General features: G+C 49.8%; 1 protein-coding gene across 1 annotated transcript in view; it reads left to right on the top strand.

Moving 5' to 3' along the window:
* Positions 1-5463, top strand: part of ITPKB (inositol-trisphosphate 3-kinase B) — a 112170-nt gene extending 106707 nt beyond the window's left edge. Inside the window, exon 8 of the mRNA XM_039532079.1 lies at positions 1835-5463. Within this exon, the coding sequence (XP_039388013.1) occupies positions 1835-2050 (216 nt within the window). The 3' untranslated portion in view covers positions 2051-5463. The remainder of the gene's footprint in view (positions 1-1834) is intronic.
* The last annotated feature ends 9240 nt before the right edge of the window (positions 5464-14703 follow it).

The following is a 14703-nucleotide window of genomic DNA, read 5'->3' as shown; positions in this document are numbered from 1 at the left end:
TCTTTCTCTGCTAGCTTCCAAGTCTCGTCTGCGTTTCCTGTCTCTTACTCGAGGGGCTAGCTGAAGGTGCCCACTTTCGCTGCTCCTGTAGGGGTTGCGCTAGCCGTTGCTACCATGAATAGCAATAGTGCAAGTCAATATAGAGTCCATCAAACTGCTTTGCTTATGGGAGACACATTATTATGGCCCCGACTCTGTAAAATGTTTCTGTTTGGGAAGCTTACTTGAGTGTTTTCCTGAATTGAGGCCTCTGCACCCACTGAATTCTTTTTTAACTGGGGAAGCAGAAGCTATGTGAGGCAAAACTATGCAGTGAGGATTATGAAATGTGATCCTGGCGTCCGTGTGCACAGCTGAAACACAGTATTGATGTAAAAACAGACTCAAACCCAGCACTGGGTCAGAACCTTGGGGAATACCTTAGGCAGACCAGGCAGTGGGATCTGAAAATCCGCATATCTGGGCTGTCTTGGCCCAGTAGGGGAAGCAAATATCACAGGCTCTTCAGAGGTGCTGAGCACCCACAGCTCCCACTGGAGCTCTGTGGATATTCAGCACCTAGCCAAACTGTAAATAAGGCCAGGTATTAAAGGAAGGAGAAGTGCAGAGGGGGCCCTTCCTCTGCATGAGTTTGTGTGAACTCTGTTCCACCTCCTCCTTGGCTGGTCTGGTAGGGATTCCCCCAGGAGGGGAAGCTGCAGCAGGAATACCTTCTTCAGACAGGCTTTCTTAAAGTAACATACAGCCAAATGCTATACACGGATGCCCTCCCAAACTCCTGTTGGATTCAGTGGGAGAGGTGCACGCACACACGCTGAGGACAGACAGGATTTAATTGTCCAAAGGCTTATCAGAATGTGAAACAGCCCGTTGTAGTAGTGGCAGCAGCTCACAGAAGGGAGGTCTGTTACCCTACTGTCCTGTAACCTATCCGGATAGACTCACAGAGGCTACAAGCCTTGGTGAAACCTACCCCAGTCTCTTTTCTAAGTGTTACTAGATGAAGCATCAGTCAGGGAGGGGACATTTTGTCCATGCATAACTTATATTCAAGAACTTAAGCACAATTGCTGAGGCGGTGTTTGTATATCATAGGATACAGACCCAGCGAGTGTAGCTTAATTCCAGGCACTGATCATCCATAAAGAACTTGGGCTGTGGAGAGCCTTATTCTAAATGCTGGTGCAAAGGGCTTGGCTATGCAGGGACTCCCCAAAATTAAGACAAATCAAATGCAAGTATGACGTTAATGGGCGTAAGTGAAGGCAGATGAATTCCTGAGTGGATGCTCTCGTTTAAAGTGGCCTACATTTGCTGTAGCTTTATCCTCCTTTGAAGACTCTAGAAATAGGAGGATTAAGGTCCAGTAAGGCCACTTTACTTCTGAATGGCAGCATTCATTCAGTGGTTTTGTGTGCTTTAACTGACGTGCATTAACCTCATATCTTTAGTCTTAACTTCCCTGAGTGTCCCCATGAAGACAAGCTCTATGTCTTCCCCATGCCAGGAACCTCCACTTGGCTTCTGAAGTTTGCAGCTGCAATTTTATACGCCCAAAGTTTCATGCTCCTCTCTTCGGCAAAGCTTCTTGCATGTACAAAATCTGTGACTTGTGAGTAAATCCGGTAGTTTACATTTCTGATTTGCATGTGCAAATACAGCTGGTGTGCACAAATCCAAGTTTTTGCACATGCAAAAACTCAAGCGTAAAAATATTGCAGGTGCAGTTTTAGATAATGGGAGTGTGATGACCGCAAAAGCAGCTATCTCCTGACTGGCATATATGTCTGTTTAAAACTGGAAGCATGAATACTGGTGTCTTTTCTCTCTGCAGGTAATTGGGAGCTCCCTCCTCTTTATTCATGACCAAAAGGAACAGGCCAAAGTCTGGATGATCGACTTTGGGAAAACCACACCACTGCCAGAGGGACAATTCCTCCAGCACAACGTGCCGTGGGTGGAAGGGAACAGAGAGGACGGCTACCTCTGGGGGCTGGACAACCTCATTGAGATCCTAATGGAATTGTCACAGAGCGAGGACCTGCATTAAAGCCATATGTCCAACTCCACCACTACCCAGCATCCTGCCCCTCAAACTGACTCTTCTGAACTGCACTACAAGACACTTTCCAACGCCCCCCCCCCGCCCATGTTAAAGCTATAACTTCCCTATTTAAGGTGGTTTTTAGTTTTTGTACATATGTAGATCACCTGCCAGAACAAATGCTGAACTTGAAACCTTGGCTTTGCTCAGTAGATGGGAGCAGATCGTGTTGCTCGTCGCGGGCGCCTGAGCAGCGAGCAGCTGTGGTCTGATTGGCTAGGCGAACGCATGCTCTTTCCATAGCATTTCTAGCTCTTAGTCAATCTCTTTTGAACAAGAACTTACGTAGTGAGCAGTTGTGCAGCTGACGCGCCCTCCAGTTGAACGAAGATGGTGTCCGAAGCCTGAGTTCTGTTGCTCCTGAACTGTGTAATTAAAGCCCTTCCAGCTAAGTGAATGACAGAATTTATTCAGCTGTAAGGATCATCTGTCCTCTAGTGGCTGGTGTTGGTAACACACCGTCCTCAAAGCAGTCAAGGCTTCATAGCTTTTAGATTGCCATTTTAAGTGTCTTAGGGTTTATGGAATAAGGAAGACACAGATCCTGGAGAAGGTGAAGGCAGGGATACCAGATTGGGAGCGGATTGGTTACATTTAATAACATCCTTTGTCCTAGGAAGCTAGAGGTTTGGAATCCTTAGGAGATCTAGGTTTCTCTCTCTTCGAGCAACCTTGTTATCCACTTGTGATTGTTCCGTTATTTTCGAGTGGCCATTGGAATTGCGAAGTCTTTTCTTGTCAATAACCAAGTGTGGTGTGACTGTGGCTCTTACTAACCTATTTGGTGCTGGATGATGAGCTTCCCTCTAACCACTGAGGTGGGCTGGCGTTGTCAGCTGTAGATGTTTACCATGGGCCCGTCTTTAAATTGAAATCGCCTTTGAGCAACTTAGCAGTAGGGCTGTGTGCTGGCACGTGAAGATCTGAGACTGATGCTCAGACCTCCTCGGCCAGCACTGACTGGGAATACTGTGGAACCAATAGTCTGAACCAAGACAACAAGGAAGAGATTTCTCTTCTGTCTCCAGCGATCCTGCTCCCATTATAGGAGCAACTTCCAGCCCTCCTAACCTGGGATGGTGGCCTACCATGTGGCTTGAAGCCTCAGATGAGGCTGAAGGAGAGTGAAAGTGGCTATAGGGACCATTGTGAAACTTTAAAAAGGCTTCAGTGTTGGTGGGTATCTCCTAGCAATAATCAAGTAAGCTGTCCTCTGTGCTGTGTAAGGCTAATACTACCAAGTGTGCAAAAGGGGATGGGAACCCCTGGTAAATCTGGGTCAGAAGGGAGTTCACAGGGGGAGCGGTCTCCATTATTTTTCAATGCCTTTGAACGTCTTTTGTAGTATCCTTGTTACAAGCCCTAACGATTGGCAAATGCCAGGCATACTTATGGGTTCTTGTAGAACCAGTCCTGGCTACATCTCAAACAGAATTGCATTAACTCATCTAAAAGGTTTCTTTCATATGCAGGGCCGGCTCCAGGCACCAGCCGAGCAAGCTCGTGCTTGGGGCGGCAGATTCTACGGGGCGGCATTCCGCCCAATCCTAGGGCGGCACGGACGCGGGTTTTTTTTTGTTTTGTTTGCTGATCCGGCTGCCCTGTAGAGGGCGGCAGCGTGGAGGAGGGGAGCGCCCTGCAGTAAACTCGGCAAGGCAGCCTGCGTCCTTCTCTCCCAGCTGACCGGAGCGGTGCAGAGCCCTCCTGGCAGGCAGTGCGGCAGTCGGGGTCACGTGGCGAGCGCCCCGCTGAAGCGCTGGCCGCCCCCCTTCTCTCTCTCCCCCCCGCTCCCCCCCTCCCCTTCGCTAGCCGGGGCACGTCTGCAGCGCAGAGAGTCCCCCTGCACCTTGGCTCCGGCCGTGCCGCAGGTTTTTTTTTCCTCCCCTGCTTTGCCGCTCCAGCCCCCCCCCCTTTTTTTTTGCTTGGGGCGGCAAAAAAGCCAGAGCCGACCCTGTTCATATGTGCAAACAACCTACCCCTAGTGGTGTGCGCTTGAGAGCTCTTATATCTACAGCGGTATATGGAGGGGATTAGGGCAGGGAGGCAGCTCTCAAGGTTATCGCCTCAGTTTTACTGGGTAAGACACAGGGATTTAAGGCAACACCTCCTCCCACACACACCTTCTTTGTTACCCATGTAGCTCACTATATCCAGCTCTGGTTTTCACAAATAGTTCCCTAATCTGCTCTACCTAAATTGGATGTAGACATGGCCTTTCTGTTTCAAGGCTTGTGAAAACAACCAGTTCTCTATTTAGGGTGGAGGCTCATTTTTAACTTCCTGGAACATTTGAACTAAGCAGCATGCTTGCAGCAGAGCTAGCTTGCTAAAGGTCAGATATTGACGTGGGAGGGGAAGGCCGTTGGTGCCTCTTGGTCTTCCTGGAAAGCTTGGAGTTCTCCAGAGCTTAGGACATAAGGACAGTATTGAGCTTGGATCATGAACAATCCCGCAGCTTTTTCTCCATGAATAATACAAGCTAGCTAGGAGTCTGGCAGAAGTTATGAACCTTTCTCTCCCCCTCCGCCCCCCAACTCTGAAAGACCATTGTCTCATCTCTTTCCCCGGTAGTGATGCTATCAGCCTGCTCTGCAATAGTTAGATGGGTGCAACTTTCCTGCGTCAGGAAGGTACCTTCACTGCGGCACTAGGTGTGTGTGTGTGTGGCGGGGGGAGGGCGCAACTCGGCCATCCGTTGTTCCCCAGCCATGCACAAGTCTCTCTCATGGAGATTAAAATCTCGTCAGACTTTCTCAGTTCATATCTCACCAGGCGCAGGTCTGTAGTTCTGAGCATACAGTTGTAAATGGTTGCACTGTTCAGCTTTTTGCCCAGGTTTCCTATGCTGCTTAGAGTAGCCCCTGTGGAAGTGCCTTACGAACTTGCCCCTGTTCCATTAGTGTCATGGAAAAGGTTTTTAAGTTATATTTATTTTCATTCCTTTTTAATTGCACAAAACACTACAACTTAATGCATGGACTCTTTTTTTTTTTTTAAACAACCCTGTATTTTTAGTTTTTAAAATGTCCTTTTCCAGCTTTGGGGAAAGGGCTTTAAGCAGCAGCCTAGATATGTACCAGTTTTAGCTGTAGTTTAGCTTTGCATTGCTCCTGTATATGTATATTATTTTAAAGTCTGTTTTGTAAACCCGATTCCTTGCTTTGTGGCTTCGAAAGAAGCAGATTGTTTCCCCGGATGTCTTATGCCTTCCTGGAGGCTGGAACTGTTGCTGTGAGGTATTCCTCCCCCCCTCCCCTCGGTCACTGGGTGATGCAGAGTAAATCTGAACTGTACTGAAACACCAACGCACAGTGCCTGTAAAGAGCCTATAACTTCCAAATAAAGGCATATGAAAACCAGCCATGTTTGTTTGCAAAGGGAGTGTTCATTCCAGGTCATCAAACCTTGGAGTAACTCAAGGGTCGGGACCTGTCCTGCGGTGAACACCCGCTCATTAAGGGCCTGATTCTGTTCCTGGATACACCAGTATCGGGAGTAACACTGGGTGTAAGTAAGAGGACAACCAGACCCTAAACTGGGGGGTGGGGAAGAGCTTACATTAAAGGGAAATCAGACTTCATCTGGGAGGCAAACCAAAGCCAAACCTGTAGGGATCTTGGCTGACAGATGTCTGGGTTGTGGGGATTAGAGCTTTCATTCGCCCACAGTCAGGGACAATGGCTACTGCACTCACAACCTCCCAGCATTGTTTGTCTGGAAGAATCCTAATCAAAAGAACTGCCACTCGAGCTGTTTACCAATGTGTTGCGGCTCCTATCAAGTCCCTCTTTATATCCCTGTCTCTGATCTCTGCTTTGGACAAGGAGAAACCATGGATAACCAAGCGCTCCTTTGTAGACCACATACTCTAACATGTTCACATCTGTCTGTCCTCTCACTTCCCCTCTGTACATACGCACACAACCCATTTGCAGTATGTAAGCAGAATTAGCCTCACTGTGTTGACGAGGCACCAGTGATCAGGGTCTCGCAGGTGGTCAGCATTGGGAGTAGGATGATTGCCCAATCTCCTGACTCCTAGCTCCAACCTGAATCCATTAGATCACCATGCCCTTACACAAACCCCTTAGCCCTTCTCTTTCCCCATCTGTGCAATGGTGGTCAAAATACTGTTGCTCTACCAAGTGCTCCCACTGGAGGAGAAATCAGTGATGTAGAGTCTGGGTATCCTTAGTACAACTTGTTTGATATACACCAGTCCTTGAACAGAGGTGATCATAAACAGCATGCACACAGTTGCCTTTTAGGGCTCTTGGCCAAAACACCAATACTCAGTTCCCTGAGAGCAATTCTGCCTCAAGGACTGACTCTAGTTCGAAACACTGAGAGCTCAAACTCCCTTGCTGCTTGCCAAGGTCCCCAAAAGAAATTGTATCAGAAAATTAACACAGCATTTATTCCAACAACTGCAAACTTGTTTGCATGCTAAGAAGTAACTTGTAAGACTGTGTAACACACCATATAGTGAACTCTGGAATAACAATACTTAACTACATCATGCAAGCCCTGAGAATTACTAATATATCAGTATTGCCAACTCTTTCGCACAAGTCTGGGGATATTTGATGCTCTATCTATAACCATAGCTCCTGGAGACAGGTGAGAATCTCAGCTTTCATTTAAAAAAAAAGTTTCCTGACCTCATAGTTGTAGAGAGGAGCTTGGAAATGGATGTGAAGTGCACCCTAAAGGCTCAAACCAGATGGCAAATAAAAAACCTTAAATCTATATTTTACTACATCGTGAGAGATTTTTCCATCATGATTGTTTTGAAGGAGGGGGAGCGGTTGAATCGGGTTGGATTGGTAATGCTGGAAATTGAAAATGCAAAGTGCTACTTACAAATCTGATGCCCAGGCTGCAGTTTTGAGCAGGCAGCAGCTGGAGGGCAGAAAACATGCCTACCTGTAGTTTGCTTCGATCCTCTGCATTCTCCAAAGGGACGTTCCAGCCCTCTGGCTCTCTCAAATCTCCAAACTGCCTGAACACCTCATGCACCTTGTTAAATTCTGGCCGAGTATCCTGGAAGACTTATAGAGTAAGTTCCTGCAAACTGAGGGTTATTGCTCTACATTTCCACTAACAGGCAAATTTCACAGTCACTCTTAACCCCCCTCCCTAGTTAGAAAGCTGAAACAAATGGTTTTTAAACCCCTCCTCTTGAACAGTCCTGAGATTGGCACCAGGCACTCATTCAGAGTGTAAGAGAGAAGGGGGAGAAGCTAGCAGGTTAGCCTGTGATATATGTTAAAATCTTGTGAGAATATGGGTACTGAGCTAAGTGATATAACTAGGAAGTGTTAATCCCCCCCCGCGTGGAACTGCAGGGCTTATTTGTATTGGGCTGCCTTTGTCTGAGCCTTGAGTCAGGCTAACTCTGAAAGCTGAGAGTGTAGAATGGCCTAGAGAGCCCTGACTCTCTTGGTCAACAGCATCTTACTTGGAAATTGAAGCTAACAAGGTGATGTTTAGCTTGTCACTTGTAATTACCCATGGAGGAACCAACTGCTCCAGCATCTCTGCTCACACTGACTCCCAAGTGCAGATTCTTCAAGGGCTGGTGTGTAGACATGACTGTTGAAGCATTGTGGCATAGAGGCACCTCATGCCTTGGTTGAGGCATGGGCTACAGTGCCTTTAATGCTTTCACGCAAGCCACTGTTAGATGAAATGTCATCAGTCACTTGTGTCTCCGGCACAGCTGTTGTACCTGGCGAGGAATGGCATTGTGCAGCTTGCAATCACTCTTATCCCAGTGTAAGCAGAGTCAGGATGAGATCTACCCTGACATCTGGTGGTACATTATGAGGAGTGGGCAAAGGAATTTTAGGAATGTGCATTTGCATTGGTAAACCCACTCCACTTAGCATAACACACAGCAGCATGGGATGATTATTTTCACACTGTGGAATCCCCAATTTCTTTGTTATTGGGGCAGGAAGAAGAAAAAAGTGCTGTTATCTTAATTATGTGAATGAGGAACTATGAGACTGCTTTATGACAGAAATGACTCAACCTACATTAAATAGTACTTGCTAGACAAGGGACATGGGTTCCAAAACCCAGTGAAGGGAGAGAGGCTGGGGACTGGTGTGTGTACCTGATGGTATGGGCCCCTTTTGAGGGCCTGGAACACCAATTGCACATCCTCCTCTCTCCACTGTTAAAGAGCAGAGCTAATTTTGAATCCTTTAGGAGTCCATCTGGAGGCTGCTGACCTGAATTCATGTTGGGCCAAGGTGGCACTGGGGCTCAAGTTGAAACCACTAAGAGCTGAAATCACTAAAAGAGCTAAGCTTACTGAGCTGAGATCACTGAGTGGGGGAGCCTGAAGATTGATTGCTAAGCAGCTGGCAGAGCGGAGCAGTCTGCAGCACATTGGCGCAGCCCGTGGAACAGTGAGCAGTGTGGAGCGGTTCGCAGGTTGGCTGGAGGAGCGGCACAGCTGATGGAGTGGAGCCAGTCGTGGTGAAGGCTGCAGCAGAACTCCACGGAGAAGCGGGGCAGTTGGCCCTGGCCCACGTAAGGTGTCCTTTAACACCCTGTGTGTGCCCCCCCCCCCATTTCCACCCAGGCTGCGGGGGTAAAACTCTGCAGATAAACTTTTGAACTCTGGGGTGGCACTGACCAGAGACAGAGACTCTTGGGTTGTTGGACTTTGGGGTGATTGGACTTAAGACCCTAAGGGGGAAAGGACAGTGCCAAATGTACTTGGAAGTGGGTTTTTTTGCTTATGGTTTGTGTATAGTCCTGTTTGTGGTGTCTCTCCAATGTGATGCCACATTGTTTCCCTCCTTTATTAAAAGGATTTTGCTACACTCGGACTCTGTGCTTGCGAGTGGGGAAGTATTGCCTCCTAGAGGTGCCCGGGGGGGTGGTAGGTAATTGTCCCAGGTCACTGGGTGGGGGCTCGAGCCGGTTTTGCAGTGTGTTATTGAAACGGAACCCCTGGATACTGAACCCGGCCCTTGTTGCTGCCAACTCAGAGGGGCAGAAGGGTTACACCAGAAACCCCTCTCCCTTCGGCATGTGGTTGGAGTGGGGAGATGGGAGCTCGAATGGCTTGTCAGTAGTGCTGTGACTGTGGGCATCACGCTGCCATCGGAAAGCACTGGGCCTTGACTTTGCTTTTCAGAAGGGCAGAGTGCGGGCAGCTCCTAGGCCCATGCGTGCACAGAGAAAGGGATGGGGGGTGGGGCCTGAGCAGATTTGGGTAGTGGCCCCACCCAAAAGCCTTCAGCCACAGCAAGGAAGAAAACACTCTTAGAACTGTGGTGTGAGTGTAGGGGGTTTCAGATTATTTTAACCTTCAGACCTTTTCATTAAGGTGCTGTTAGGGTGTTTAAAACCTAGCGGACAGCGTTGGCGTAGGCGTTGGGAGATCTGAGCACTAGTCCTGACTCTGCCACTTGGTGACATGGGACAAGGCCATAACCTTTGTGTCTCAGCTCTGTGATCTGTAAAGTAGGGAGGACACGTAACGGTTTGGTGGAGGGGTTAGGGCTCCTAAGGCACCTCCCATAGCAGGACTTTAGCAAGCTTGGCAAAGCCTTATAACTTAACCTTTTGGTTCCTGGTGTGTGTGACCAGCGCTGGGGTAACACGTCAGTTACGCTCTTTGGTTTTGAACCAGCAAGTCTGGCTTGAAGTGTGGGATTCCTTCCCCGGGCCACCTAATAATGTGCCATGACACCTTTCACAACTCCCCCACCGTGCTGGAGTATATAAACCCCACACTGGGTAACACAGGGTTAATGAGGGCACAGGTGGCCCCACCCTGCCACACAGAGCGGGAGGGAGGAGCTGAAAAAGGGGGGGAAATAGCAAAGTTGATGGGGGACTAGACCACTAGTTTTCTGCTTCTGGAGACAAGGCTGGCTAAAGGAAAGAGGGTCCTGGGTGACTGCTGCCTGCTGGACCCTGCCTGAAGAGTGGACCTGATGCTGCTGACTCACCTTTGGTGGGACTATTTCTCCACATTAGCCTGTAAGCCTAGTTGGGGCTAAAGCTTAACAGAAGCCCGCCAAAGGAACAGAACCTTAATCCACCTGTGCGGCAGCTTGTTTGGGTTTGTCGACTATCTTGGAAAGGGCAGACTGTCTGGGGCTGAGCCTCTTATGACTGGGCTGATGAGGTGGAACACTTATTGCAGACCAGAGGCTTGGGGGAGTGCAGGGGCCTGGCCCAGGGTGGAAGAAACTTGGTCACACCCTTCACCATCTCCACCCAAAAAACCCCAGCAAAAAACTAGAAAAGCACATGTTAAAAATAATCGCTTTTCCAGCTGAGTAGGAGAAACTTGGGCATTTTGACCCATCTGCAATTGAATCAAATGTCGGCCAGCCCGTGGCATTTTTGACCCATGATGTGTTTTCAGTGATCCATAATCCCTGCTGGCTTAAAGCACACCTACTCCCAGATGTCTGCTGTTGCACAGTAAAGCCAAGAGGTGGCAATGCTTCATTTGTATCAATCCATGAAAAATATCTACCAAGGCATTGTGATCTGAAACATTCATCCCTTACTCTGGGCCTGGGCTGAAAGAAATGATGATGGAATTCACCTGGCTGAGATAAACTCATAGTTCTGGACTAAGAGGAGTCCTAGTCTCCTCGGGAATGCATGAACCACATCTGCTTTACACAAGCTCCCAGATGTCTGGAAAGTGGCAGAGGGCCCTTGCCAGTTCGGGGAAGGGAGAGACTGAATTTCTCATTCTAACAGTGTATTGCCTGTCTTCCCCCTTTCCTATTCTCTATCTAGTCAGCTGCTCTCCCTCCTATGTTCCACATGCCCCTCTCATCAACCTCAATTCTCTTCTTTCCCTCCCCTGCATCAAATCCCCCCATATCAGTTTTGAGTGCACCCTCTAATGGCCTAGGATTGCCCAGAGAGCAGCTTTGGAGTGGCCAGCTAACAGGAGTGACCCTCCAAAGAGAGAGCACATGAGTTTGGTATTTTAAGTCCCTATAAAAGAAAGTGATGGGGATGGATGGTTTAGGGGCTGGCATTGGAGTGTGTCACCGGCAAGGCCCCAGCTCATAGCCTGACTAGGTTAGTAATGGCCAAAGGTGATTGCAGCTGCTAAATGCTCTGTGAGAGGCCAAGGGCTGAGGCCCAGATCCTCCAGGGTCATTAGATACTTAACTCCCATGATTTCAATGGGCATTAGGAGCGTGAATACCTCTGAGGCTCTGGATCTGAGTGACTAACAATACTAAGCTGTCCTCCTGCCCATAGAGGTGCTCCCTCCCACCCACTTGAGCACATTAGTTGTCCTCAGAGGCCACAATGGAAGGTGTGATGTGACAATGACAAGGACTCACACAGTTGCTTCTGAACAAGGCACTGTACTAGAAGAGATATTATCCTGAAAGCACCTCTCTGCTTCACTAGAGAGCTTCTGCCTAGTACAAAACTAACCCCCCATCCTGCCTAGCTTCCTGCTAGAGCTGTGACCAGCACACATGTGCTGCGCTTTGGGAGGTGATGCTATTTTGCTATGCTGTACCGGTTGGAGGCAATACAGAGAGCAAGAACGTCCCCTCTATCTGGAGCTTGCTGTCTATTGTGCAATACCTAGCTTGGTAGAGTTACCAGAGCCCTCTGGACATGGGGGTCGGAGTGACCATCTTTCTCTCATAAATTTTATTCCCTCCTTATGTGACTCTTCACTCTAATCCAGCCTCAAATCGGACGCCTGACTTTCTTTAGTCTCTGAAATGCTGTTTGTGTGACGTGTGGATCTTTCTAGCCCATCAGTAGCAAAATAAGGGTAGATCAAAATGACGAGTGGATGCTACTTGGGCAAACTCATCCTCCAGTCTGTAATGGGATGGATCTGGCTCTTAGATGGGGCCTGTCAATGTTACTTCTGAGTAGGCTGGAGAGTGGTGTCCTTCCCCTGCAGGTAGGCAGGTTTGCCCAACTAATGGTCATGCTGGCAGCTTCCTGGAAGCCTTCTGGCTACATCATACGAAGCTGCACACAGCCTCATCTGTTCCAGTCCTGCTGAAGCATTGTGTTGTCAGTGTTGCCAGCCCTCACCATTGCAGTGCAAAGCACACTCTATTTATTTGGTGCATTTCTTAAAGCCCCAGGTCCTGGGGTCATGTGACTATGTGAGACTCTCATGTTTCATTTTCTTTAAAAAAGAAAGTTTTCTACAGTCATGAAAGCTAGAAAAAGCTTGCAATGGGACACCTAAGGGCTCAAACCAGAAATCAAATACAGCCCCCAAAAGTTTTTCTAATGTTGGGATTTTTAAGCCAAACTCCAAATTTTTGTTTAAACTCCTGGAGTTGGCAGTACTGCATGTCAGGCCCTGTCGTCTCCCACAGGCCATGTTCCGTGACAAAGCTGTGGCGGCCACATGTAGAACACAGGCTGCGTTTTGCTTGTGAGCTGCACTTTGGCAACACCTGGTGCAGGAAAATATGAGACCTTCCCTTAGGCCAAATGGCTGCCGCAGCTGCGCTCGCGCCTTTTCCTAGCTCAAGATGCACTGAGGCACTATGCTTGCAGCCCAGACGCTGCAGGGCTGAGCAATCCCAGCCGGTGCACAGCTCTCTGAACACCAGGCTCCACAAGTTACAAGGTGGGGTTATTTTAGTCTTTTTTATTGTTCTGAGCAACCCGCTGATGTGTGTGGGTGTGTCTATTTTCTACAGGCAGGTTTTTATCTTCAGACTTACACTTCTCCTTCCACCCTCAGGGGGACTATTTTTGCATCACAGGTTTTGAGAATCAACTGGCTTGAGTTCACTCTGTCCTTCAAGCGGCCCTCAGTCTCCAGACCATGAGACCTAAGGGCAGGAGTCCATAGAAATGCCCTGATCTGCACGGCTTTAAGGCCCACTGGCTGGAGTTCATGGAATCACCTTGCTCCACAGAGCAATAGGGTCACATGACCCACGCCCGGGGGGGTAGCCCTTCCCTGCCAGGCAGCAAGGTCTAGCGGCCAGAGTCCATAGGGGTACCCTGGGGTTTGCAAGACCCAATGGCCAAAGTCAATAGAGATACCCTGGGGCTACAGGGCAGTAAGGGCTAGTGGCCACAGTCATTAATGATCCACTGGGTTCTCTGGCAGCCACGTCTAGCGGCCCGAGTCGATGGAGAAACCCCTCCAGGCGTGGCTGTACGGCCTAGTGGCCAGAGTCAATTAGGGTAGCCCTCTGGGTGGGGCTGTAGGGCCTAGCAGCCAAAGTCAATAAAGTTGCCCTCCAAGTGGAGCTGTATGGTCAAGCTGCTGCTTGGGATGGGGGAGGTGTGGGCTGCCACCCTGGGGAGAAGGGGTGGCGGCCAGGTAGAGGGACCCAGGCCCTCCCTGCTCCACCGGGTCCCAGCTCAGGGACCTTGCAATGGCGAGTGAGCCTGCCACTGGGTCAGCTGGGATCCATCCGCAACACACTGACCGGCCTCAGGACAATGGCTTGTCCCCCCCGGACTACTTCCTACCTTGTCATGCCAGTCTGTGATCTGGGCATCTTTGGGGTCTCTGGGTTCTTCAGCCGGTGCAACTCCCTGTAGCTCAGACCTCCCTGAGGTGTCCACAGGTAGCTGGGCATCCGTGTGGGTCTCGGTGCCTCTGGCGTCCACAGTCCTGGGGCTCCAGTGGTTCCTGGGCAGGAGCCAGCAAAGAGCATCCTTCCTCTCCGGCGGTCAGCCCATAGGCACTGACTTCTACTGGTGCTGGTGGGTACTCGACCCCCCACATCTACCTCCAGCCCTGCCCCGACTCCACTCCTGCCCTGCCCCCTCCCGCCCCCATTCCAACCCCTTCCCCAAAGTCCCCGCCCCAACTCCGCCCTCTCCCTGCCCCTATTCCAACTCCTTCCCCAAATCCCCTCCCTGGCCCTGCCTCTTCCCTGCCTCATCCCCTGAGCATGCCATGTTCCCGCTCCTCGCCACTCCCTCCAGGAGCTTGCTACAGCTGTTTGGTGGCAGCAAGTGCTGGGAGGAGTGGGGACGTGGCATGCTCAGGGGAGGAGGCAGAGGCGCAGGTGAGGTGGGATGGGGAGGGGAGGTTGGCTGCCGGTGGGTGCAGAGCACCCACTTATTTTTCCCCGTGGGTGCTCCAGCCTCAGAGCACCCACGGAGTCGGCACCTATGGGTCAGCTCAGATCGAGCTGGGCTGCTCCCTCTTATACTGCTGCTACACCTGTATCATGCCCGGTAGGATGTGGGGGCATGGCTTCTCTACCCACAGTGAGGAGTTAACCCTTCCCCGTCCAGTGCGGGGTGAGTTCACCCCATCACAGACCTTTACCCATGGGACACTGTGGGCTCCACAGTGGTATTCTCCTTACACAGCTTTACAGTATCTCGGTACATGTGGCATGCCAGTGACTCTTGTGAATGGAGATGAATGGACTTCCCTTGGTCTCACATGAACCTGCAAGATGTTCTTTAATCTTCCCAGTAAGTGCTTCAACTGAGGGCCACTAGAAAGGCATGGGGACGTGAACTGGTGTTACACACACAGGCGCTCACTCATTCAGCAGGTAGCTAGGCCCAGGTCCTCAAAGGTATTTAGGTGCCTAACTCCCATTGATTTCAGTGGGAGTTAGATGCCTAAA

The sequence above is a fragment of the Mauremys reevesii genome, linkage group 3 (genome assembly GCF_016161935.1).
Source record: "Mauremys reevesii isolate NIE-2019 linkage group 3, ASM1616193v1, whole genome shotgun sequence".
In the NCBI taxonomy this organism is placed as follows: domain Eukaryota; kingdom Metazoa; phylum Chordata; order Testudines; family Geoemydidae; genus Mauremys; species Mauremys reevesii.
The sequence above is the reverse complement of the archived record's forward strand: the minus strand, read 5'-3'. Positions and strand labels throughout refer to the sequence as shown.